At 40.2% G+C, this 27522-nt stretch overlaps 2 protein-coding genes and 1 long non-coding RNA gene across 11 annotated transcripts in view; 1 reads left to right on the forward strand and 2 right to left on the reverse strand.

Annotated features, from left to right (window-relative positions):
• The window catches only part of RAD54B (RAD54 homolog B), a 64004-nt gene that overhangs the window by 33075 nt on the left and 3407 nt on the right, over window positions 1-27522 (reverse strand). For all 9 annotated transcript variants that reach the window (XM_065053988.1, XM_065053987.1, XM_065053984.1 and 6 more), the window contains one exon: window positions 26963-27137. In XM_065053988.1, coding sequence (XP_064910060.1) covers window positions 26963-27137 — 175 coding nt within the window. The remainder of the gene's footprint in view (window positions 1-26962; window positions 27138-27522) is intronic.
• On the reverse strand, window positions 5689-12341 carry FSBP (fibrinogen silencer binding protein). The gene is made up of 2 exons (XM_005499444.3): window positions 11451-12341; window positions 5689-7193 (listed from the first exon to the last, which is right to left on the reverse strand). Exons 1-2 carry the CDS (start codon window positions 11819-11821, stop codon window positions 6668-6670), a joined length of 897 nt encoding a protein of 298 aa, XP_005499501.1. The 5' UTR covers window positions 11822-12341; the 3' UTR covers window positions 5689-6667.
• Window positions 9239-26966, forward strand: LOC135578672 (uncharacterized). The gene is made up of 3 exons (XR_010470674.1): window positions 9239-9401; window positions 16092-16243; window positions 22688-26966. It is a non-coding gene; the product is annotated as an uncharacterized LOC135578672 (long non-coding RNA).

The following is a 27522-nucleotide window of genomic DNA, read 5'->3' on the forward strand; positions in this document are numbered from 1 at the left end:
GTACAACAAACTTGGACAAAAAAATGACCAAATTCTGTGTTTGCCAATGACTTATGAATTTGACAAACCTGAGTGAGGTTTTAGAGGAATGGCCAAAAAACAATGGTGCCAAATTTCAAGTATTTTTTCAAAAGCACAGCGAAACCAGAACACTACAAAGGAAAGATCATAAAAATTCCATGCATCCAAATCAGTGTATTCTCCCCTCAATCTGGTTCACAGAAAAAAAGCTGAGCTACTTCAAAAAGACATAAATAAACACAAATGTATATATAGAACACACACATTATAGCCTGAGAGGAAGTAACCCAGCATAAAGTGGTTTGGCCAAACTGGTAATTGAAGCTACCAGTGGCACCTGGAAATCCATCATGATGTTCAACCTACTGGCAAAGCTTCCTTACAATGCAAAACAACAAAAACATCACCTCAGTGAAACATGCAGAGTTTACAAGTAAAAAAATAATGGGTTTTTGCTTATATGTGCACCCCTAAGTGAATGTCATGACAGTGAATGTATCAACAGAAATAGTAATGTTATACATACCAAATTTTACTTCTGTATTTTTAGTACATGACTCCACAGAATGGTATTCTTAACAGTATCGACAAGTGGGCTAAGTAAAATTTACCTCCAAAGTGCTGCTGGGTTATGATAAATTACTTTCACATGACATTTTCAGTGATGAATAATAGATACGATGTGAGACTACTGCAACAGATTTTATCTGATACAATAGAGGAAATAAATGCAGTAACTAACCACAGGCAGCCCAAAATCCCTCCTCCCTATCCTTAAACTAGATAAACATTTTTTCCTATTGTTTCACTGTTCAAGAAAAAAAAAAAAAAGTAATTTATAAATTGATTTACTTATTTCAAGGATGCAGAAAATTCTGAGCTTTAAAAACAGACATTTTTGAGAAAGCATTAGCAATACCGAAAGGGATCATACAAAGTAAGCAAATGACAACACACAGAATACTGTAAACAAAATGACTGAGCCTTAGCCAAACTGGGTCCTGACATCAACTAAGTATGGAGGGAGCACCATAATCCAGAGGGATTATTTTTTAGCTGACATTTATGTTAAATTATAATAATTATTGTGATTATGCTAACTATAGATTTAAATCGAGACCCAACAGGAAATGGCCAGGAAACAATTACTTCTTTTTTAAAAAATTATACTTGCATACATAAAATACAAAAAAAAAATAAGTAGGATTTTTCAAGTCTTCAGTTTGCTAAACAGCAAATAGAAATTATGAATCATGTGGAGTAACTGATCAAGTATTTAATGAAAATCGTATTATATTCTTCTTGTGTGAATAATTGAGTCAAAAAGGCGTTATGTTCACTCAGACATGTCTGGGTGCATCAACAAATCGTTCTGTGCGATCACCAGGATGAAAGAGTGTGAAATCCCACGGCACAGAAGAAAGGCAGGGCGGCGGGAGCACCGAGCTTTCCTTGGGTGCTCTGACCCTCATCCACCCCCCCTTACACATGAAGCACAGACGAGGCTTCAACTACTTGCACTGAACAACTGTAGGTTTTACAGGAATGGATCCACAGAGACCAATTTTGTTGGTTAGTCTTCAATAAAACTTCGGGAAATTATATCTTTATTACGGAGGAAACTCTGCCCAGACTAACTGGATGCCATTTAAGAGCAACCATCACCACACAGGCAAGCTGGCTGACACCAAGGCGAATGCTTTCATTTTTAGCAGAGATTAAACACAGAAACATAGGTCACAGAATTACTGAAATTTGGTCATGTGTTAGACACCTAGCTACTACTGCAAACATCACACTTTTTTTTAATCTAAGACTTAGATAATGAGATTTTTCACATTATTTAAGACCTGGATATTTGAAACCGGAATAAAAGCATGACTTACTAGGAATACACACTGAGAAGCTATGTTTCATGTATTTTAAAACCTTGAAAAATGCTAAAATGCATTCTTTTCAAAGGCTTCTCTTTATTTTCACGTGCAAAACAGAAAAGTAATCAACATCCTAGGAAAACAGCACTTTATCATCTTCATGAGTAACCTTTTTATGATTTTACCAAAGTTAAAATTCATATGGAACCATCCTAAAGCACTCAAAAATAAGATACAAGTAATTTTAAAAGACAGCTTAGCCAGCCAGCCTGAGTACCACAATCCTCTATTTGCTCCTCCCATGGAGAAACAACTCTCTTTTAATTATTAGCAACTTCATGGCTTTGCCTGTTGGAAATCCAGTGGACACAAAGTCTGCCCAAAGAAGATAGTATGCAAGCTCCAGTCAATGCATTTTCATTGTATAAGGGGAAAAAATCCCAAGCCATAAAATGTGTAGAAATGTAAATGAAAGAAAGGAATTGAAGCTAGTGAGGTAGAGGGTGAAAGAAAACAGGAGTATGATACATGAGATTAGCTATGAGTAATTTCTCCTTGTCTTGGACTACAACTCTCTCCTACCATTTTTACCTGATAAGAATTCTGACCTAAGGCAAGCACCACAACTGAGAAGATTCCCCAGGAGTCAAAAGCTTACAGGGGAAGTGAGGAGGGACAAAAAAAGCAACATAATTAGGGAGCAACCAACAACATTATAGACCAATCATTAGACAATTACTCAGATGAAGTTACACAAAATGTCATCACAATTATCACAAAGTTATCATAGTTAAGTTTTTTTACTCTAATTCTCAACATAAGTCCATTAGATGTTGGGAATTAAATTACTCCTGCAGCAGCCCGTTTATTTCAGCTCTCTTAGTAGAAGGACATGAACATGTGGTAGAAATCTGTCCTTGCCTAAAATTACTCTGCTTGTACTACGTATGTTACAAACATGCAGACAGGGAATGGCACTGCCAGATGTACTGAAGGGAATAACAAGACAAGAACGCGGGTGAAGAAGGAAAGGGCTTCCTACCATCCCTTTCACACATGCTAATGAAATCTCATTTGCTGGAACAGTAAAAATTCATAGTACTTTCAGGTCCAGAAGAACTAGCCACAGCTGTGGTGCATGTAAGCACATTAGGAATATACGGGAAAAAACAGGAACAGGCACTGAGAAGTGAGAAGTCTGACTCAGACAGATAACCTAATACTGTAAAGCAGATGTGGGGAAAGAAATACAGATCCACCAGCATGGAGACGTATCATATATAGTCAGCACCATACTGCACTGATGGAGCAATACAATGTCACTGAAGGAACATTTCTGTAGTGAAAGGAGACGGAATCATAGAATGGTTTAGGTTGAAAGGGATCTTTGAAGGTCACCTAGTTCCACACCCCCTGCCGTGGGCAGGGACACCTTCCACTAAACCAGTTGCTCAAAGATCCATCTAACCTGGCTTTGAACACTTCCAGGGATGGGGCATCCACAGCTTCTCTGGGCAGCCTCTTCCAGTGCCTCACCACTGGTGAAGAATTTCTTCCTCTTATCTAATCTAAATCTATCCTCCTTCACTTTAAAGCCATTGCCCCTTGCCCTATCGCTACATGCCCTTGTAAAAAGTCTCTCTCCAGCTTTCTCGTAGGTCCCTGTTAGGTACTGAAAAGCTGCTATAAGGTCTCCCTGGAGCCTCCTCCAGGCTGAACAACCCCAACTCTCTCAGCTTGTTCTCACAGCAGAGCTGTTCCATCCCTCTGATCATCTTTGTGGCCTCCAGTGGATCCTCTCCAACAGGTCCATGTCTTTCCTGTACTGAGGAGTCCAGAGATGGACATAGGATTCCAGGTGTGGTCTCACCAGAGCAGAGCAGAGGGGCAGAATCACCTCCCTTGACCTGCTGGTCACGCTGCTTTTGATGCAGCCCAAGACAGAACTGGTTTCTGAGCAGCAAGCACACATTGCCAGCTCATGTCACTGAAAGAGACACAAGCGAGCTACACAGGGACTCAAGAAATTCTTCCTCCCACCCCACAAGCTCCCCAAAAAAACAAAAGAAATAACTGAGAACAAAGGAAAGAGAACCATGAGAGATTTCTGAACTAGAGGTGCTGTCTGCAGATAGCAATGAAAAGCCTTCCACTAAGAAATGAGAAAAAGCCAGAACAAGCAGACATGGCAGAACACTGATTACAGGAGACAGCTCTGACCAGGCCACTGCGTTCTATTATTTCCTTACTCATTCACATCCTCCCCCTTCCAATATCAAAAATACAACGTAGACTTCGCTCTACTCAGAGTCCTATTTTTGCATCTACTACGTTGTCTTTCAGTTCAGAAAGGACTGCAAGCTTACAAAGCCTGGACATTCCTCTGGTTCTAGTCCTTAAAATAAAAATACCACACTGATAGAAACCCTGGAGATCACCTCTTCATCTAGGTCAAGAATGGAGAATTCAACAGAAAATGTTCTTAAGCCTCCAGAGCATTTTCATGGCCAACATAAGAGCAGCTATAATTCAAAACCACTGCAAGAGGATGAACCACATACGAATTATTTTCTGAACTATTAAAAACTTTTTCATTTGCACAATATGTATGGACAGAAACAACATAGAGAAATTAATTCCTTACCACTGGAAATTAGAATTCTGATTTTCAACTCAAAGGATAAAATGGGGTACTTCCAAACTAAGACAAGTGCAGAGAATTTAGTTCTGTTTCCCATTTCTGAGAAGTCATATTTCAGATGGCAAAGTAGAACAAATAAAAACCTTATTTATTTATTAAAGCAAATATTTTTACTCTTGTAAATTCAGGGAAGTGAGTATCTCATTGAAGTGTTTCCAGCTATCAATACCCTTGAACTGAAAAATACAGCAGAAAGCCAAGAACTGCAGAGAAACAGAGGCCACTTATTCAGGCATCATCATTTTCAGCACATGCAAAAAGTCCCAACAGAACAAACACTTACAGTGCTCTCTTCTCTACAAAACAACTGGAAAACTATTGGGAAACTCCATATTGATGACATGTGTTTTCACCATCTACATTTTTCCTCAGTTTGTAAACAGAAGACTTGCTTCCTCTACCCTTCCCACCTGTAACCTGCTAAAGTTACCCTGGGCACCAACAGTCAAGATTGTTTCTCTCGTATCACTGTTATAAAATTTTAACTACAATTCTTTAAGCTCCACTAGCCTCTCAATTAAACTACTACGCTTCCAGCCTTCAGTTTTTAATAAGCGTTTACACCTGTGGCTGCAAAGGTAACCAGATTCAGTTAGAAGAGCGAGAAGGAGGCGTGAGGCTTACCTCATCCAGAGTCTGCTGGTGCAGACCAGCGCCCCGCGCTCACAGGCTGAGGTTCTGCACGGATGGAGAAAGAAGCAAATTTGGGAAAACAGTGGTGCAACAGGAGCAACAGTTCTAAGCAGCTGCAGGAAGAAATATTCTCCTTCCTGTTGCTTTTGTTCTTTCTGTTGTTGGGGCCCTCTGAGATGGGAAGAACAGGAGAAATTACATCTCCTTTGTTCCTTGATGCAGTGCTTCATTTCCTTTTCTTGTGCTAAAGGTTAGAGAAAGGAGAAAGTATTGTTCCAGGGAACAGGGAGCCAGAGGTCTAAGGCAGCTGTAGGTTCATTCCTCACAGGCAGGAGACTACAAATCATGAAGAAATGAATCATCTGGGACTTATGCTTTCCAGGTATTTTTCTTCCAGTTATGAATGTTGATCATGACTGCAGAGGAAACAGCTGCTACTAGGACAGACAAAAGAATCAATTTCTTTTTAATTTTGAGCATTTTATTTGAACCTAATCAAAAGACCAGAACAACAGCATTTATAAAAGGTACCCAGAATAACAAAGAATCTTCTGTTAATTTCAAGTCACGTTACTTACATACAGAAACTATTTCATTTCCGTAGCTTATAGTCATAGTGATAATGATCAAAGGCACCTGCAACTGTCTTGGTTGCACATGCACTGTAGTAATTATGCATGCAAATGAGGACATTAGACATTTTTGTGGTTGATCACCAGTATAATCACTATAACTGAATATACGATCATGGTAACTGTACACACCAATTACACATGCATGCAGTTTTAAAAACCAAGCGTTGCATTCGTTGTCTCTATTCTGATAACGTCCTATGGAAACACTCCTCCACTGGAAAAAATAAAAAGTATTAACATTTTAAAATATGTACAGTTATTCAACTGTCTACTGAACATCAAAAAAATATAACAATCCAGTAATTTTGTTTTCTAAGCTGATATATCAGCAAAATCTCGCTGTCACAAGATTTACCAACCTGAAAAGAATAAGACGTTTAAACACAGAATCTTATTCCTCCTTTTTATAAGTATTGACCTATAACCTCAATAAGATATTAAAGAATAGGTAATTATTTGAAAAAAATAATGCATAGGATCAAAATTTTTAAAAAGAGCTGAGCTAAATTGCCAGTAGCTCATCACAACTATAATAGAGTGGAAATAATTTTGAAGTTTGGATTTTTATCAACCTAAACACTTAAATATACAGGATTTGATTATACTTCAGACCAGAAGAGCTGGCGCATTCAAACCCATACAAGGTATTTTTCTAAGGTACCTAAACAACAACATCGAAAATACACTTTCGTCTCTCAAGCCCCGATTTTGATCCATCCATATTAACATAGGGAACAATTCTGCTAGGGCGACAGCATTTATTATTAAGTATTTCAAAGAATATGACAGGAGTAATAAAGTATTTAGATATTGCTGTACTCCGGCAGATCATGGCGTAGTCGTATTGCCTTAAGCTTCTCTACTTTGATTTTTGTTCGCAACAGTTCTTCTTCCAGTTGCTGCTTTCTTTTCAAACCATCCCTTTTCTCTTGGACATAAAGACCTATTTTTCTTTGATTTTCTAATATTATTTGATGCTCTTCTTTCAGCATTTGTAACATTTGTGGGTCATATGCACACATTGGTCTAAAGCGTTCTCCAACCTCAAGCCTAAAAAAATCATCTCTTCTTGGTACAGGAGAGGGAGACATCATCACTCTCATGTCAACTGAAGATACTGATGTTGAAGGAGACCTTTCCATAATATGCACCAGCTGGTGTTCTTCCTCTTGTTCTAAGTTCTCATTTTGATGCGAGTCTATAATCAAAGAAGGAGGAGGTTTGACATCCTCTTCTGATTGCAAGTCCATCATGACTGCCGCGGGATGGTGATCCAGCATTGCCTGTGGTGAACTGGTACCAGCAATTGTTTCTTTATCGATACTAGCACTAGAACACACAAAATAATATTTAAATAATGCATTAAAAACTATTTTTAAAAGGTGTAGCTGTAAGTAACCAAAGCTGCATGTGAAATGCTGCTCTGCTATCCATGCCTGGGACTCCACTACATGAACATCACTGGACCCCTTTGTTCCTTCCACTGCATGCGTACAGCCCTGGCTCACAGAGATGCTCCTGCCAGAAAGGCAGCACAGCCAACACACAACTATCCTGCAGGCCCTTCTTGGGACACTGGAGAAGCAAGAAGGGCTATTAGTGACAAATGAGAACAAAAACCAAGCAGCAGCAAGTCATGCAAGTGACAGAGGAAAGAGTTTATGTGATATATAATGTGATTTCAAAATGGCATTAATTTAGGTTGAGTGGACTGGGGCAGAAACATTTCCATGCCCCAAACTTACCTCCTCCTGTTCTAACGTGTTCCCTGTTTCTGATTCATGCACCCAAGTATTTGGATTTTTTTTAATGTAAAACAATCACTGAGTAAAATTACACAAAGAGCCTTGGGAGAAGAAACCAGAGCCCAAATGACGATCCTGTCAGTAAATTAGGGAATCAAGCTAATCCTGGCTCTTCCTGTTTGAATCCATGATCTCAATATTTTTCTGAAGCTTCAAGAGAAGACACAGAAATGTTTCCATTAAGAACAGCCTATATGTCTATGCATTTCTTTTCGAAAGTACACCACCACATCTTTGTTTGTGTAAAGCCCTGAGTCAGCAGCACCTCAAATTGTGATCTGACATCACATAAGCTTTGATATCAATAATGGCTCAAGCTGTTCCTGCCATTTCTCCACCATCAGTTGTGCCTGAAACCCTACACTTCTGCACATCAGTCTGCTATTCAGGTAACGCTTTAAGCCAGATCAGCTTCTTGATCTATTTTACAGTACAGATAAACAAAGAATCCTTTCAGCACGACCGGGAAGGCAGTATAATGTAACATGGGAACCAGAACATATTAACTTGGTACCGATACCAAAAGCAGTGCATCATCATGGCCGTGACTGCCTAGAACAGGGGCTGTAACTAGTGGTTGCAGAGATGAGACATTGCCCAACCCTTGAAGAACTGAGCTGGTGCTGGCAGCTAAAGGCAGCAAATGGATCTGTGATTACTGTAACACTCATGGATGCTCCCCAACCCTGAAGGACCTGAGTTGCTGTCTATTTATTTTGGGGGTGGAAGGAGTTTGTTTACACTTTTTAAACTCCTTGTGTAAGCCCTACAATCCACAAACTGAGAAACACTATCTGATTACTAAAACACTGTCCTGGTTATCATTAGATGCAGGTTCAAATTCTCAGAAGCAAAGGACAAGTTTAACTTGTACCTCCTATTTCTTGTGTGAATGCACTAACTCCTTAATCAAAAGTGGCATGATCATCTCTTCTGCACTGCCTACAGTCTTCAAAACTCTTGGTTTAAAATAAATAAGCAGTCATGCTTGTAATTTCCAAAAGACCATTGTCTAGCCTGCCATCCATTACCACGAAAGTGCATTTTCTAGAATAAAAGAATGAAAGCTTGTCTATAACTCAATTGTAACCACATTCAACACGGTCAGAGCAGTATATTTTCCAAAAATTAATCCTGTCAACCACCCTAACTATTTTCACTAAAGATCAAAAAGAGAAAAAAAAAGGTCCATCTGTAGCAGGTATTGAAAATAGACCTTTCATTTATTTCCTGAAGAAAACGCCAGGATAATCCTAATTCCATTGACTGTTACCTGAGCTGCCTATAGAGTATCAATTATATCACCTTACTCCCTCCTCCTCACGTCACAAAGCTTCACCTTTTCCTACACACCCCTTTCTCACATTCCTTTTCCTCCTCTCATGAAGCATCACAAGTATTATCCTGCACACAAATTTTCACTTGGGTTCCCCAGTGCTGACTGTAATTCTGGGTTTCCCCCCCTTCACAACCACGGCTTCTAGGACAGCTTCCCTCCTCCTTATTTGCTGGCTCCTGGCCAGCTTCTAGCCCGAGAAAAGTGGAAACAACCAGCAGGAGAAGCAGGTCATCCTGACAAAAGGAAACAGAGACAGAGCAGAAAGAGAAAGTGAGAGAGGTTAAAGAGAAGAAAGGTAAGATTTAGTCTAACACAGACGAGAGCCTCCGAACACTGAAAAATCCATCTCCTGAGTGTAATCCACACAGAACTAGAAAATCACCACATCTTCAGGTAACTCGTTTTGTTTTTTTTTTCCTTAGAGTGAGTCTCTTAAAAGGAAAACAATATAGACAGCAAAGAGAGAAAGAAAGGAGAAACAAAAGAGCCGCCTGCATGGTGGTTACTAATGTTTCTGACAACTTGACTGAAAGACAAACAACAGTTACCACAATTGGGGGATGGTGTTTATAACCCTGCAGGCACCCATGATTCACCAGGTTTTGTTTAATCACAGCAAGCTAGAAATTGCTTAAAGGTGCGATTAAGAATTTGGATTCATAATAAGTTGTATTCCCTCCTACAAAACCTGTGCCATATCCTGGCGAGTTAAAACCCAATACAGGGTGTTGAAAATTAGGGTAAAATGCAACTCAGAGTTAAAATTAGAACTATCAAATAATGATGTATTTTGACAAGGAAAAAAAAAATCTTTTAAATTATATTCTTCTCCTTCAGCACACAGTGCATTGGCTGTTCCTAGGAACCATTTTGGATAAGCAGTAATAAAGTCAATGTTCTCATACCCATAAGGGACTGCAAAAATATTTAAATTATAGGAGACAAACTATGGAGATCATTAGCTCTTAATCATTCACAAAAAGCGTCAGTGCTTTTTATAAGCCGATCTACAAACCAAAGTTCTCACACTATTTTTTTTTCCTCCTTACAAAAGTTGGTAGTCAAGACACTGCAACCTTTATTAGCGCAATTAAAAGCCTCCTTTTGTTCCAGAGAATTCTTTGGAACAGTTCCTCCAGGGGCATTCACCAGGAGCAGCAGCACAGCCCAGTTGCTTCAGACTTCTTTACGCAAAGGACCCACAACAGCATATTTTTAGAGCATCTGGCATGTTGGGATTTAGACAATTGTTACCATTCAGTTCAACCAGTGGCACCATGAATCCAATTCAGCGTGTGCGCGCATGCCAGCTTTTCTTAGAGTGTTACGCTGCTGCACCGGCTATCGGTGTATGTGATTAAAATACGGAAAGTTCGCTTCCCATTAATCTGCTTGGGAAATCAAGAAAAATCAGAGCTTTTTCCAGGTTGCTGCAGAGTTACTTGACTTTTTTTCCCCTTCTCCCTAGCTTGCTTTTTGTATCTGGAGGAACCAAAACCTGAACCAGGCATTTTTTGATCCCTAAAGGACCAACACAGAACCAGCAAAGTGTTGCAAGTCAGATATGAGGGGTATTAGCCAGCTGTGGGAGAAAGCCTGCATGCTGCCTGCCTGTATTATGTCTGGCTCAAATCTAGACAGTGTGTCTCACTTTACTGAGCAGTAAAAAAAACCCAAACAACAACAAAAAAAAACAAACTACAAAAAAAAAAACAAACTTCTAGCACTGTACCTCTCAGTTTCTCCCTGTATTTAAACTATCTAATGTACGATACAGAACTGCTTGGAGTTTAGACTGCAATTAGCTTTGCTCCAGTTTCAGGGAATTACCGTCAATGCAAGAAAAGTATAATTTAAAAATCATCTGCACTCACAAAGGCACTGTGGCGTGAGGACTCCAATTTATTTATTTTTTTAATGATTGGGATCAGTTAAAACATAACAAGGAAACATCAGAGTAAATGAGAGAAATAAAGTTTATGACTAAGGTTTCTTAGCTCTGTGAACTAACTTTATTACAAACCCTATATAAACTGGTAATAGTTCCATATGTTGCAAAATGACTGTAGTATTACCTTAAATGGAGGAGAATAGCCATCACTTTGCCAGTGTTTGAATAATCTGCCTATTAAAAGGTAGGGGAGGGGTAGAGGTTGGAGCTACTATTTCTCTTTGATTCCCTCTTAACCCTCACTTTCCAGAGTATGACAGAGACTCTGAAACAGGCTTTGAGAGAGAGCTGAAAAAATGAATGCAGTGCTAAGTCACCATAAAGCTTCCCGTTAAAAAAAAGCAGTATTATTTGGTCATTGTTTCCCCATTTTGGGAATTTCTCTGATAAACATTTCCTTTAGGAGAGCCTGACCACAAGCAAAGCGTTACACCGTAGATAGGAGGCGCCATAATTTTCATTCAGTAACAAAATAAAAAGAATTGTCTCACCTTTGAACACCGCTCCTGTCTCTTAAACACACATTGGAAATCTGTGGAATCATCTCCACAACTTTCTTGGTTGGCTCGGAAATGCTGCTTTTACAGTCTGAGTGAGTCTCCTTTTGCTGCAATAGCTCCTGCTTGGCATATTCTTTGAGCCTCTTGTACAGCGTGCGCAGGCCCTGTGCAGTGCGAGGAGGGCGATCTACTCCGATGGCATTGTAGTTATCAGCTATGATATCCCAGCATTTGTTTTTTTCCACTATTACAGAATGCTTATTGGTATGTTCCTCGAGAATTTTAACGTACGGCTTCACGAGTTTTAGCAAATCAAGCTTTTCAGATAAGGTGAAATTAGAAGATCTGGCCTTCCCAACCATTGTTAGCTTTGAATTAAGGAAGCCGTTGCTGAAGCCACCATGCAGTCCCTAGCTCTGCTCAGCTCTTTTTCACAAACAGAAAAAGATCAGGCTTAACTAGGCTAGTCTCATTTAGGCCCACGCCTACAAGGGAGGGTTTATTAAAATTCCTTCAGCTTAAGCTGACGCAGGTTCAGGAAATCTGCTTAAGCCAAGCCTGACCTACATAAGGCTTCAGACTGAAGAAGACGAGAAGAAACAAGCAAAATACACTTTTGTATGAAGAGACCAGACATACGCAGGATTTACAAACATAAAGGTTTAAAGATTAGCACGTTACCCAGCTAAAAATTACCTAATTTAGCTTGAGTAACAAGCTCTGACACATCTCCCCAGCTCCCTCACACACATCTCAAACTGAAACCGCGCTCGAGATGATTTTACACGTAACGGTGTCCCCCAAAAAAGCAACAACTGCTTTGTACGAGGCGCGGGGCGCTGCGGGGCGCGGCGTGTGCGGGGAGCTCCGTGGCACAGCCCCTGGCAGAGCCCCCGGCCGCCCTGCGCCCGCCGCCATTTGCATAGTGCTGGTCCTGCTGTCACTCAGGGGCGGCGCCTGCTCCAGCCGGGTAGGTTACACTCAGGCGCGGGCTCGCAGTAAAGCTGAGCTTCTCCTGCACTCGGCCGCCCGCTGCGGCTGCCGACACGGGGGCTTCTTAAAGAGGCCGCTCCCCCCGCCAGCGCCGGCGGGAACCGCGGCGGGATGCGAGGGAGCGAGTTCTCAGCGCCGCCGCGCCAGCACCGAAGCGGCTTTTTGTGAGCGCTTGGTCTCGCAGCCGCGCCCGGCGGGCTGGGCCGGGCCTGCAGCGCCGGTGTCCGCGGCCCCGGGGCCGCCGGGAGCGGCGCGTACAACGCGGGGCTGCGCGCAGGGGAGGCCGCGGCCGTCCGGACACATTCACTGGCGGCGTTATGGCCTGTGCATACCGGGATTTTCATCATACCCACCAGGAAGCAACCTACTTAATAATAGTGCTTCTAGGCGTTCTTCAAGGATAAAAATATTCTTTTCATGCGTTTATAACGTTTGCTCGAAAACGTATCACCTGAAGCCAAGTCTTCACATAAAAACACGTGCAGGGTTTTACATTTCTGTGGTCTAAACTAAATTAACAAATCAGAGAAAAACCTGCCGATGTAAGGAAAGGTGCTCTCAAACACAAAAAGCAAAAGCCAAGTTTGAAAAATGACGTGCGTGACTGAAAGAGTCCAAAGGGTGGAAATAAACACCATTTGAGACTACGAAGCTTCTCAAGCTTAACATGTCCAGCCTTGAAACAAGGGAGCCTGGAAGGGGGTTAAGGAAAGAGAAATCTAATTATAGTTTAAGATATCTTAAGGCTATAAAGATCTAGGTATAAACTTGTTTCCTCTAAGGGGGAAAAAAAACACAAAAAAGAGCAACAAAACAACAACTACGCAGACATAAGCCATATTCAAAACAAGAAATTCAAACTAAACAAAGGAAGACTTTTAACCACTAAAAATCAATTAGCATTTAGAATAATAAGCACTTTTGGAACCGTTTCTGAGACTTGGCTTGTCCATACTACCTAACAAAATTGCAACCAGTCCACTTTGCTGGAATGGCTTTCAAGCCAAGGTTAAATAAAGCATTTTATAGTCTGAAGCCCATTACACTACAATTTGAGAAACAAAATACTCATGTGGTTAGAAGCACTGTTTGAAAAACATCACTTTTAAACACCTAATCCTTCCCTATTTCCCCACACTTTGCCCTTCACTAATACTAAGTGCAGAAAGCCGGCGGATTTTTGTTTTGTTTGGTTGGTTGGTTTTGGTAATTCATGCACTTGGTTGTTCTTCAGTAACTGAAAAGAAAAACAGAGTGTGCCTCAGATAGCTTAGGCTCTGGCAGTGTGAGAACTGAGGAGTCAGAGGCGAGCCTGCACTGTACCCTCTGCTGTTAAGGCAGTCGCACGCTGCCCAGTCTCTTGACTTTTAGTGACAAAAATAAATAATTCAGTGTCAGGTTCTGTGATTTAAGGCTCGCCCCCCCACAGGCACAGGGAGTTCACATGAACAGTGTCGAGCAGAGGAACCCCGGTAACCCAAATGAAAGAAACAGAGTCCTCAGTCCATTTGCTCACAGGGCTGTAAGAAGCACAAGCAGCCCATCGGGCTGGGGGTCAGACCTGGACAGACAAGTCCATGAAGAACCAAAGGCAAGAAAAGGGAGAATGAATGTGATTTGGGACAGAAGCAGCACAGGAAAACACTTGGGGAAAAAAGGCATAAAAAGAGAGATGCATGTAAACAGGTGGCTGCTCAGTAGGGTTGTCCAGCCATGCCCTGTGCCTGATCACTGCAGTTTGTCCCAGCTGCTTGTTAAACTACATTTGTACCTGATTTCCCGGGTGAGGGGAACTTCTGCTCTGCGTGACTGTGCATGGCAGCGCACATTGCAGCAGCCACGGTGCTGCCACGAGTCACGGGGGTGCTTGGGGTGCAGCAAGCAGAGGCCAGAGCCCACGAGTGCTGCTGGCACCTGTGTCAGTGCATCACCTCTGGCAAACGCCACGCCAGAGAAGCCAGCAAGTGGCACGGGAGCCAAGACTTGGAGCAGCCATGGCTCTGGGCCGGATACTGGAGAGACCAGAAGATCTGAGATCGGGCTGCTGGAGGGGCCAGAACACCTGAGGACTGGCCACTGTTAAGATCACCAAGCTAGACTTGCTGCCAGAGACCCAGTGCAGGTCTGTAAGGAACTGGGAGCCCATGGGATCCAGGGACCAGCTGCTGAGCACAATAAGAGCCTGAGGCCACTTGCTGGAAGGATCCCTATCATACATACATGTATTTCCCACAAACAGGCTTTCATCCCAGTCAGCCAGCAAATGGAAAGGATGAGGCCACTGATGCTGCTTGCGTTTGTGCAAGTGCCACATTTTCTGTGTGGCAGGCCATATATATACATATAGTATGTACACGTGTACGCGTGCCTCTTGAGAATACATTCTTGTGGACCTGGCCACAAGGAATTGCAGCAGTCTCCTCTGTCCTGGGCCACCAGATGCAGCAGCTCCTAACACAGACCTATCTGAACTTGTATTACTCTGTCACCTTACAGCTTCATGTTGCTAGAGAGACCAAGTTTCCACACTAATGCAATTATAGCGAAATACCGCTACGAAGATTTCTTTTGAGCAAGTGCCTGAAGGAATCAGCCTGAATTACATATTGTTCTGCAGGAGTGTAAAATAACCCTTGTAAAAGCAAAGCTGGCTGCCAACCAAGAATTTTTTTTTTTTTTTTTTTTTTTTTTTTTTCCATTTGAAATAGATCTGCTTATCAGCCTAAGGTCATATCAGTACTTGGATGAGAAATCAGAGCAGGTGAGAAGCCTGGATATTAATGTCACACATAGACTTATTTGAACTAAGACAATAGGTGTAGTTCCAAGACAATTACAAAAGAAGGAATGCTGTGGCAGTCCACCCTTCATCCTATACCTTCCACCAACACCAGCACTTACGCAACACAGCGCACGGCCAGTTCAGGGAGATGATCCAGCTACAAGCTAACCATTTTTTTTTCTTTTTTGGCAAGCATAGAGTTTAATAATTGGGTTAAGTCAACATAAATGTGAGACATTGCCAAAACAGGAATTTTTGCTTACCCCCAACTACGTTCCTGCCCCTTCAGTGATATGAGCACTCGCAACTCTACTGGGCAAGTCAGATCAGGGAACCGATATGTTTGCAAATTAATAATTTTTTCTGAGCTGGGTTAGTTTTAACCACCAGCAGTTCTCTGATCCAGTATGCCACAGGACAAATAACTCTCACAAAAGAAATACATTGAAAAAGCTTCTTCACACTCTATCTGGATTGTTTTAGGAATAGGGTTTGCAATGCACCCTACAAAAACTTGTATTCGCAGAACTGTGGGAACAGCAAACCACAGGTACCAGGGAGGAAATTCTGGTCACTGATGAAGAAAACAGGCATACATGAACCCCTCACGTCCCTTCACTGCCTTCTATACCTCCTGTTTTAATCCCATGTGCAAGGTACAGCTTATTTTTCCTTCATAGTTTCAAGGTGGAATTCACTAATTTGCTCAAAATTCTGAAAAGAAACAAGTCTTGGATTCAGCATTTTTTTTTAAATTTGCTTGATTCTTTCCTTTAAACAAAACAGATGCTTCCCAATTTAAATGTTAATATTTTAAAATCCAGTTTTCCAACTGATGAAATATTTGTATTTGGCAGTTCATGAAAACTGGGAGCTGTGAGAAGAGATCAGAGTATTTATCTAGGGAAAGGAAAATCAGCATGATGATTCAAAAACTGAGCAGCAGCCCCTTGCTAAGGTTGCAGAACTTCATCAGCTGGGAAATAAGACTCAAAACTACAGGTAACAGGTAAGTTGGGGGTTTTGCTCTGGAAAAGTCTAAAATTAATACCAAAAAATTATACAAATAGTACATCCTGAACTGCTGTCGAGAGATGAGTGAATCACAGCTATAATACAGTCAGAGATTTAAGTAGCCAAATGACTAAGAACTTCTGAAAAAGCTCAATGGGCCCAAATTTTACAAGTGACAGATTTGTATCATGGCCAATTACTGCATAAAGTGGTTCATTTAAATTTAGGCACGTTATGAGACAGAACACCCTGTAAAGGAGATTGTCTTAAATCAGGTGGGCATCTTGGGTGGAGGGAGAAGAAGGATCTTTTGTCACACAGAACTGAGGAAGAATCTCTCCACAATAGACTTTTAAATAAATCACCGTAAAGTACATGATTCAAAGTCAAAGATTCATCTGAAAGAATTAAGGATGCCCTAAGAAAGAGTATATTTTGAAAGATGTAGTTTGGATCAGACAGCAAACTTGAAGGGAATGACACTGGCTTAAATGATTCAGGCTGGGACCTTCTGGTGAAAAAAATATCAGATCAGCAGTTAAAGGATCACTAAAGGCTGCAAAGGTGCTTTGCCCATAAAGTAGTAGCCCCAGAATAAGTCTGAAGGACATCTGTTCTTAGTTAATGATATGCAAGCCAACTAGCTCTGCAGAGACCTGGGTTTAGCATGTGCAATCACCTAGGAACCTGAAAATCATAAGAACAGGAGGACGATGGCAAGATTTGAATCAAAGCTGAAGTGAAACCCTGATGCCCCTCCACTTACGAGAAACTGTAAGAAAATTCAGCAGCTATGATGGGGGGTACGTTACACATCACTGAATATACTGGGTATACTGGCAGCGGAAACATTTGGCAAGTGTTGAGGCAGTTGCTCACTCTTGCAAATGAATTTGGCAGCTGCATAAGATGACTTGAGAGTGTCTGTAGGTAGTAAGGGCTGCAAAAGTTCCATTAGGTCATCATATAGTCCTCTTTACTGACATGACAGCAAGAGAGTGCCATGTCATTTGATCTGCCTGTCTTAAGAGCCTGCTGCAGCAAAGGGTGGGTGAGAAAGTTTTCAACTCCAAAGGTGTCTCATAGGGACAGTTGTTTCATGCATAATTTCCAAAACTTTAAGGAGAGGTTTGAATATGACAAAGGTTTGGGAGCCAAAAGTCACAAGATTACTTCACCTGGAAGTTACAGTGCTTAAATACATTCTCACCAACTTTTCAAAAATACTTTTAGATCATTTGTGTTTCAAATAGCTTTCTCATTTCACTTGATTGTTTTTCTCATCTTCATCAACACTTTCACCATCAACTTTGCACTTTCTTGTTCTTATCCATGCTGTACCTCTCAGGCCACTCCTTTCTTTTCTCCTGCACAATTATTTCTGAACATTTCTACACCTCTGTCCTGCACTGGGGGTGGGGAGAACAAGGGGGACTTTTTCCTTTTTTTTTTTTTCCTGCATCTATTTCTGTTATCACCATCTAGCACATTTAAACTGCTAACAGTTCTTGCAACAGCTACAAGAATGAGGGTGGATGTATCTCCTCACAAGCACAGAAAACACAGACATTAACCATGTAATTATTACCTTCACACCACTCTCTTGAAACTATTCGGAATTACACATGGCCTAGTCTAGAGCTCTTACCAGCTAAAATTCCAAGCAAAAAAGCTGACTACACTTCCAACCCCTATGCTGATGTAAGGCATTCTCTCAACATTTAGCCCACTGAAATGGGAAATACTCTAATTAGACGATTAAAATGCCCTCCCCCCCACCAGATTTTAAAAAATTTATCTTCATCTCAGCATGACTTTCCAAGGCCCACACATTCAGATCTGTAACCATCCTTCAAACTGAGTTTGGCTTAAAGATGAAGGACCGTGAATTATAATACCAAGTGACCATGCAGTACCATCAATTAACTCTTCCATTTATAAGTCCAGTCCTTAAAAAAAGCTAAGAGAACTATTCTTTACAAATTCAGTTCCTAATACATGCTTGTATCTTCTTTGATCCTTTCTTCCAACAAGTTTTTTGATGACTGATCAGAAGCAGCTGAGAAATACAAAAAGATTTGAACATATGATTTTCTCAGGGTATTTTCCTTAAATTCTTAAGTCCCCATGAGCAAAACAGCCCGTAGGAAAAGAAACAGTGTAAGAGAAGCCAAGTTTCTGATAGTCTTCCAACTTTCATAGAGATAAACATTTTTGAGATTATTCTTTTAAACACTAACCTCAAAATACTTCCCCCATGGACTATTCCCTGCATTTGACATAAAAGCAGCTTTTTCCATTCTTTCCTAAACAGATATTTTGAGGACAGGGAGAACCATCTTACCACTATCTTTTTGATTTTAGGAAAGTCATGTTGTGACAAAGCTTCTGTTTCAGAGGAAAACTTAAGGCCTGAAGCCAAAAGCTGGGACTGAACTCCAGTTATGCTGGCCTGGCACCAAACAATGAGCACAACCACAGAAAGATTTGGCGACTATCTTTGGAGGGATCCAAGCCAAGTCTGTAATAATACTCATGATAGCACAAAAAGCCTTCCCATTCCCTTGAGTAAGGCATTTCTTGTCCCTCCATCTCATAGCTACATTCTCTCCTTAAATCCATCTTCATATGTGTTGGAGACAGGTGAGCTGAGGGAGCAAAAAACAAACCAACCAACACAACTCCCATGCCCTAAACTAGAGCTTTCCAAAGAGTGGGAGAGCGGAAAAGAAAAACATCGGAGAAATTTACAATGACCATGTATTCCTCTTTTGCCCATCTTCACTCCTCACACACAACCTGAAAACAAATTTTGATAAGAATAAAATAAGAAGAAACTATGGCTACAACTTCCTTCAGGATAAGGAAACGGGAAGAATTATTACTGCTAAACCTGAATCCTTGAAAATAGTCTCTACACAGAGTATTTCCTAATTTTTAAAGTTACGGTATTAGATAATTTACTTTTCTTTATATTGCAGACTATATGCCTTGGGTTCACATGCAACTCCCAGGAGCTAAGTTCTAAAAAATTATTGGAAAAGTAAGTTCATTTCCCAACACATCCTCCACCACCACCTGGAAAGGGGAGTTTACTTTATATATGCAGTTTCAAAATTAGGTCTCTGTCACTGCACAAAAAAAGAGTATTTAAAGTCTTTTTTTCCTTGTTTACAAACCGTAATTTTCAGTAACTTAACAAGTTAAATGCATAAAAGATCTTTACATGTAGTGCAACTCTCTTCAGTAGCAAATGTTTCACTACTCAAAAGTAAAGAACGTAGCAATTTCTATTTTTTTCATTATAAAGGAGCCACAACAGTTCCATTCAATAGGCAAGTTACTACTGCAAAACTTTCACTCTAACCCCATCATTTTATTTGAAAATGTCGAATATCTTGCATCTAATATAGCTCTGCTTTGCTTTATTTTCTGCCCATGTAATAGCAGTCTGGTTTCTGTTTTTCTCCCATCCATTATCTGCTTTAGTGCAAATACACATACCAGAGCACACTTAACTAGGACAAATGAAAACTATATTTCACTGTCAATTCACTGCTCTTTTCTCAAACGTGTGAATATCCTGGTTATATCATTTGCCATTACATAAAGCCTAGTTGTTCACATAACAGCAAGATATGATCATATCAAATTATAAATTATGTTGTACTAACAGTAGAATTATGCAAGCCTGGTTTTGTTTTACAGCAACCCATTAATACTGCACTGCAAAGGGTCACTCTGTCCAGAATCACAGCTTTGTGGTCACTGAACGTTATACAATATGTTGCCTTTGGTGGGAAAGCTGGTTTTAGTTCATTCTTCCCCTCTCACTCTTGGTTCCTAATTCTCCTACCACAGTGTGTGTTCTCACTCAGCTAGTGGGCAGCCCAAATCAAGATGAGTAACTCTGGTTGTGGTTGTGGACTTCCTCAACAAGCTAGGGTATCACGTCAGCACACTGTACCCCTTTGCTTGCTTTCTGCCTGTGGCCACTGACTCCATGTTATCTGACTATTGATACAACCCAACAATGGTTTCTCCCTGATGAACTTTAAAGAAGTAGGGAATTCATGGCTGCTGCGTTTGGTTCTTCTGACCACATAAATAGAAGCCCTTGAGGAACAGTGTCCTGCTCAGTACATAGGTCTGGTCACTGCCACACAGAACCTGATGAATCTATAGGAAGAGAAAGAGGAAAAAAAAAAAAAAAAAAGAACCCCAAAAAACCCTGAAGGGTCATGAGAACAAGCAATGTCAGACTAAGGAACCTCTTACCTTTTTTTTCTTCAAAGTCCTGAGAGTTTTGAACACTTTAAGATTAGAGTAGTAAAGTTACTTTGCTAAAATGCTGTTCCCAGCTTTAGTATCGTACTATCTTCATGCATAACTGTACACAATGCATGACCACAACCAAGGGGAACTCTGAGTGTGCATAGCCAGCTGGGGAAATGCCAGGGAAGGTTTTACGTAGCAGCAGAATAGAAAACATCCTCTCGCGTCCCATGGAAGGACACCAAGCAAAAGGTGTCATTAGGAGATGCCAGAGAGCCCCAGAGCTGCAGACCAGAAAACACGAGCTATCTGGGACTAAATAATCACAGAAGATTCAGTGGCAAGTCTACCTGCAACATGGTGACTGCTGGGCAGTGGGGTACTGGGACAACAGGTGACAATTTGTGTGTATACCCACCATGACTGATGTATAAATGAATAATATAAACAGTGTCAGATCAGAGATGTGAACAATTTCTCTTCTGATACATTTACATCAATCTAGTTTTCTTTACCAGTCCCCATCTCCTGAGATGAACTGATCAAACATGTACAGATGAAACCTAAACAGTAAAGAAACTATCCTGAAATGAGAAATAGCTTGTCTATACATTTGTCTATTCACTCTCACAAACTATTCTGTCTATAACATCGCAGGGAGAAGAAGGTCACTTGAAATCATAAAGAGCTAGCAAAATAATTTGATACTATTTTGAAGAATCAAGTATAATGAAACTTACAAACTTGTAAAATCTGACTTGCAAACAATGCAGTAATAAGGTATTTGCACTCAGGCATCCAGGAACACTTTAGTTGTACAAAGGTGTACTTGGTAATTATTAAGAGCTACAGATGTTTATGCAGTATCTTTTACCCAAAGACTGAACTGCTTTACCAACTGTTTATAAAAACATTTGAAGGTCCCACTGAACTGCAGCTATATGCAGCTGCATCACTAAAATAGACATTAAAAGTACTTCTGACTGGAATACCTTTTCCAGTTCAGTCTGTGAAGTGCAGTAATAGAAATGAATTAAATAACAGAAATTACAATAAATACTTCTGCTTTTGCAGATATCGAAGTAATTCTAGCAATAATATGCTTCATTATGATATGTCAGGCCTGAATGTTTTTAGTTGTGTTATCTAGAACCCACAAGTAGGCAGTTAGACTGAAATCAGAAAATATGACAAATCCTGAAAATAACTTTTTTTAATCCTCTGGTTAAAAGTGATAGGCAATCGATTACTACTGTAATAACAGAATGAAAGGTGAATTTTTGCTTATAATATTCAAATTAATTGGTTAAGAGGGTTTTTGTTCATTTAAAGTGATAAGAGTTATTAGACTAACCTGTAACAATGTTCTATAAAGCTGAAGGAGTCAATGGACATTCCTATTATGAAATAAAACTGACTTTAAATGAGCAAAGAGTCTAAGCCCTATAGATAACATTCAAGAGAAGATAGAGAAAAATCTAATCAAAACTATAAGCAAATAATAAATACAGTTAATATCATAGGCATAAAAAACTTTCATCCACATCTGTGGAGAAACACAGGGTGAGCACATTAACACTGTTATGAAATACAGTTACAACCTGTCTTCATTGTGAGCCCAAAGACAGTATTTGAGTGTGACTTCTGACACAGTTCCTCTTGGAAAACCCATTAACAGGTGTTAGTGATGCATGAAAGACAAAGTACTCCTGAACCAAAAACCAAACAGGAGGTGAACAGAATAAAACTCGATATCCAGCTTTTCTTTTCATCTACATGAGGTTCAAACAATGAAATCTCAGTCCAACTAGAATCTTGTGTTTAAATATGCAGGTGAAAGAGCAACTCATTTCCACGCACGGTACAGTGAGCCCAAAGGAAAAAACAGAGCCAACACCCTCGTAGATCAAAAATAACAACAGAAAGCAAGTTGTAAACTTGGATAATAAGCATAAATTAAATCCATTATATATGTTTTATATAAATAAAATCATATATACTAAAAACATTAAGTTGAAGAAGACAATGTAGGTAAAAACTTCAGTTCTGGCCAATCCAGCTTATTAGCAACACTGAGGAGACACTACGTATAGTTCAGAGACCTGCCTGTCCATTGTTTCTTCAAATTCAAAGTATTTGTATTTTTTTTTGTTATTGCTTATAGGTCTTCAGAATGTAATGAGGACGAATAGAAACCAAGCACTTCTAAGAGCTGCAATAATATCCTTCCAAACACATGTATGATTTTGTTCTCGATTACTGTTAAATAGTTTAGGAATGCTAAAGTAACTTCCATTTTTAAAGAGTGTGCAGATAGAATTCTCTGAAGGCATGTGAGAAAAAGCACTAATGACAATGTAAAATAAAATTACCTGGCCTCCACACATCCGCTGTCAGTGTCAACAAGTACTATATTCTGAATACAAAACAAAGGTACCGAAAAAATTCTCATGCTATTTGCCTCTTAAAACCAAGCAAATGCTGATTCATAAAGAAGTAGTAAAGTTCATTTTCCTACAAAGATAGTGTTTATGGGAAAATACCATTTTGCAATATTCACAAGTCATAATCACAATCAGTAAAGTGCCTGTTGAACAGCACATTCAACATCTTAGAGTTAAAACTGTCTTAAAATTACAACACATAGGTATGTTTCACTCAACAACAGTTACTAGAGTCATTAAAAAGTCTTTAGGAATAATGTCATCTCATAGAATTTCAGAGTCCTTTACACTTGTATTAGTGTAATTTTAGGGAAAAGTTTATTTTGAGAAGAAGCCTAGAAAAGCAAGTATTTTTTTAAGCCAGATACTCTTAATTTTTAGATAGATGCTATCAAATCAAATCCTTACTTCTCCAGGAAATGAACCCCATGTGTCAGATCACAAGTCTTTTTGAAAGAATGTGCACCATTTTCAGGGCTGGGTTTCGAAAGATTAGCTCTATGAACAGTGCAGTTGTCCAGTGGTCCACAGGTGTTTCACAAGAATTCCAATGGAAACTGGGGTATTTATTTACACATTCCACTACTGCACTGGAAACCCAAACACAGCAGCTTTGAGCATGATATAAACCTAGCAAACAGTTTATTATCTGCATTAAATGATATGGAGACAATAAGCCAAAATAATGAATACACACAGACTTTTCATTATTTTAATGCCCCTTTAACAGTGAAGTGTTTTTTGGCAGCAGAGACTGGCAGTCAGATATAATTCCATTACAATGTTAGTAATAATAAAAAACACAAACTGACTCTGGCTTTCACAATTGGTTTCCATTACTTCTCAATTTCATATCAAAAACAGCTTTGACAAAAAATTTCATTTCATACTACAAAGGAGGTTATGGTTTACACAATCTACCTATTTACTACATTAGCTGTAATTAATAGCAGGCGAAAATGACGTAAAGGGCAGAAGTTGTCTTGGAAAAATCTAAGTTATTAAGAAATCACTTAGAATTTAACAGCACCTTGATGCAGGATTGTTTCCACAGTACAGTGCTTGCACCACCAGTGAACTTGATGACCATAACCAACATTGACATTATTTATACCACATTTCACTACAGCTTTACGAAGACTTGCAGGGTTAGCCCCCTTCTACAGACACAGAAAGGCTTTGGCACCAGACAGCTTGTTCAGTCACTCAGGTATCACCACAACGTCCACAGAAACAGCTCACTCCATCTCACTCCACATCATTTTGGTTATTTTTCTAAAGGCATCACAGATAACCTACACCAGCTGCACCCAGAATACATGATACTGAAAGGGCATTTGGTATGTTTTCCACTTTACAACACTTTTGTTGTGCTGCTGATCTCTCAGATTATTTTGGAACAAAACCCCTGAGTTATCTTTCAAGTGCACTGCTAGACAGAAACAGCAGACGCAAATTTTTGCAGAAGTACCTATAGGGAAGCAGGACCACTTAAACAACTTGTCGCAAACACACTGTAAATTTTCTTCAAGCATGAACTTTGTCAGAAGAACTGGAAGTTACAGCCTGCAGCAGATAAACACAAAAGCCGTAAGACCAAAAAGACTTCAGACATGCAAGGAGGCTGAATTTTCCCACCTTAGCTCTGCCACACAGAGTGTATATACTGTGGGTCGCATAATGTGATAATGGCAGCATCCTCTCAGGGCTATCACAGGGAACTGATCAACCCCCATTTTCTGGGAGTAAAACCCAAGAAGAGAAGAGTCAATGGGAAGAGCTCTCCAGAGCACCTTACAGAATGAAGGGGGCTGCTGCTGACTGGGGCCTGGAATTAATAAGATGCTAGAAAGGGCATCTGGAGATTGCACGAGGCTTATAATGAGATTTTTGAAGGGAAAAAAACAAGGACAAGGAAAAAGGACAGAAAAGGTCATTTGGGGGGAACAAGCACATAAAAATAATGGGAAGAAAGTGACCACCTTCAAACAAAAGACTGGTCAGTGTGCTCATCCAGCAACACACTGTTCCCTATTGCCACAGTCTGTCCCATCTTCTTATTAAACTACATTTCTAAACATTTTCTTGAGTAAAGGGGAGCTATTCTGCGTGTGTGTGCATGGAAGTGCACATGCCAGCAGCTGGAGCTGGACCACGCACAGGTTGTGGGGCCCAGCTACATGATGTGCCAGCAAGCGGAGAGGCCAGAGCCCATGCAGGTTGCCTGGGTGCATGTGTCAGTGTGTGATCGCCACAAACACTGAGCTGGAGTAGCTGCCAAGTAGGGTAAGAGGCTTGATCAGATACTGGAGAGACCAGTAGGTCTGAGAGTTGGCTACTGGAAGGACCAGGAAGTCCAAGTGAGTTATTGGAGAGACCAGGACATCTGGGGGTTGGCTATTGGTGTTTGTATGTTTGCATTTCTTGTGCATAAGGCAGCTGGGACACCAGTGGATCCAGGAGCCGACCACTAAGTAGACAGAGTGTCTAAGGCAAATTACTGGAGGGACCTCTAGTGTGTTTTTACCTGTGGGAGTGCAGGTCAGAGTGCCAGCAGCTGGACTGGGAGCTGTGGGGCCTCTGTGATTCATCTGCCTATGTGCCTGCAGCTGGGGTGTCCAACAAACCAAGGAGACAGTTACTGAACAGACTGAGTGCATAAGGTCAGTTACTGGAGAGATCTATATTTGCTCTGTATGTGTATCTATATATAGACATATTCATTTATTTTCCACAGACAGGCTTTCACCCTAATCATCCAGAGAAGGGAACTGCTTGTGTTCCCCTGAGTGCCATGTTCTCTGTGTTGCCTATATTACCAGCCACGTGTATATGTATGTATGTATTGTACATATGTGTGCCTATTGGACATACGTGCTCAGCCTCACTATTGGCTGGACCTTAGGACAAGAAGCTGTGGCAGGTTTCCTTCTATTTGGCTTCTAGATTTAACAGCTTTTATCACAAAATTAAATATAACTTTGTTAAAGCCTTCTGAATTATAATTCCAACCATTATGGAATCAAGGTGATAAGCGGTCATGAAATGCTCTTTGAAAACTCTATTCATTACACGAAGTATTAACAATTAGCTCCACTCATTACACAAAGTACTATCAATTAAATGAACCCAAAGACAAAGATCATTATCAATGTAGTTATGAGGAAACAACAGTGAGTTAACTCTAAGACAGATGTTGAAATGCCAGAGCTGACTCCAAGAGGAGTGATTTTCATCCAGCAGGGTTGGTAACCCAGTTCAAGTGCAACACTTGCAAGATGCACTCGGCTCCTGAGGTTGTACACCTGCGTTCACACAACGCAGAACGTTCCTTTGTTTGTGATCAGGGCACGTGAAGAGCAAGAAATTACAACACTCAACCCCACAGAATCATTCTGGTCCATCAAAGCGCATTTGCTACAGTTCAGATACCTCAGTACCTTTGCAGTGTTTACTACCAAGCTTTTTGAAGTAATATTAATTACCGGGGTACTAAGTATTGGGGTACCAGGGTATCAGCCCAGGCTTGGACCTTGAGTGCCCACTGGAGACACTGAAGAAAACAGCTCAGGTCTTGCATTGAAGAAACCATCATGAATTCTGAAAAACGTGCATCCACTCAGAACAGTTACCATTCTCTGCATGAGACCAACAAGGTCTCCAAATTACAAGACTTTTCCACTGTTTAGGATATCCTGACTCTCATCTTGATATTACTCTGGATTAGAGTGAGTTGACTTCAGTACTCCTCTGGAAGACACACAGAATAGCAGCACTACCAACTGGCTTCTAAATCATCAACATCCTTTGCTTTTCTATTTAAAAGAATAATTTAATGTTTTTTGTCTTTCGCTCTCTACCCAATAGAACACTAAATAATGCCACTGATGCATGACCCTTGTATTAGTATTTCACAGAAGTTTAGTAAGTAGCGTATCGTTCATAAGCTTTCGAATTCTCTTATTATACATGGCAGTAAACAAAGAGCGTCTTACCAGCTTTCACCATATTTAGTGTTTTCATTTCCACCTTGCTACACTTAGTAACGCTGAAACATGCTTTTGTAGTCTTTACTTTTCCAGCTGACTCCACAGACAGTGTAAAATTTTCATTTTGATTCTGGCCATGTATTTTAGAAAGTAATGAAGCACTTCCCTCTTTCTCATCCATCTGCAAGAGAGAAACAAATTCACAATAGCATTTCCTTCATGAAATTGAGAAATGGAGAAAAGAGCAATGAGAAAGGATCTTCATAGATACTAATCCTTATTAAACTATCTACATAAACACATGCATGACTACGCAAATATATGCATCCCAGTGTTCGCAAAAAAAAGCACATGCATATGATACCAAACACCACTTGTGCAAGTAGTTTATAAATTGAATTTAATAGAAGTCTGCTGTAGATAAAATCAATAACTATTGCAATGCCTTCTTGGTTGATATTAAAGTTTTCAGAGAAAGTTCCTTGCAGCAAAACTCCAACTTAATGTACTGACCTTTCATTATTACGTATCTTGGTTTTTTAACTGTTTTTGCCAAAGCATTTCAA

Source organism: Columba livia, chromosome 2, assembly GCF_036013475.1.
Source record: "Columba livia isolate bColLiv1 breed racing homer chromosome 2, bColLiv1.pat.W.v2, whole genome shotgun sequence".
Taxonomy (NCBI): domain Eukaryota; kingdom Metazoa; phylum Chordata; class Aves; order Columbiformes; family Columbidae; genus Columba; species Columba livia.

Bases quoted from the DNA above. Each gene is read 5' to 3' on its own strand.
- FSBP (XM_005499444.3), bottom strand. From the start codon at position 11,821: ATGGTTGGGAAGGCCAGATCTTCTAATTTCACCTTATCTGAAAAGCTT. The intron at 7,194-11,450 runs GTGAGACAATTC...TGTGTGTTCTAG, and splicing joins GACAGGAGCGGTGTTCAAAG to TGCTAGTATCGATAAAGAAA.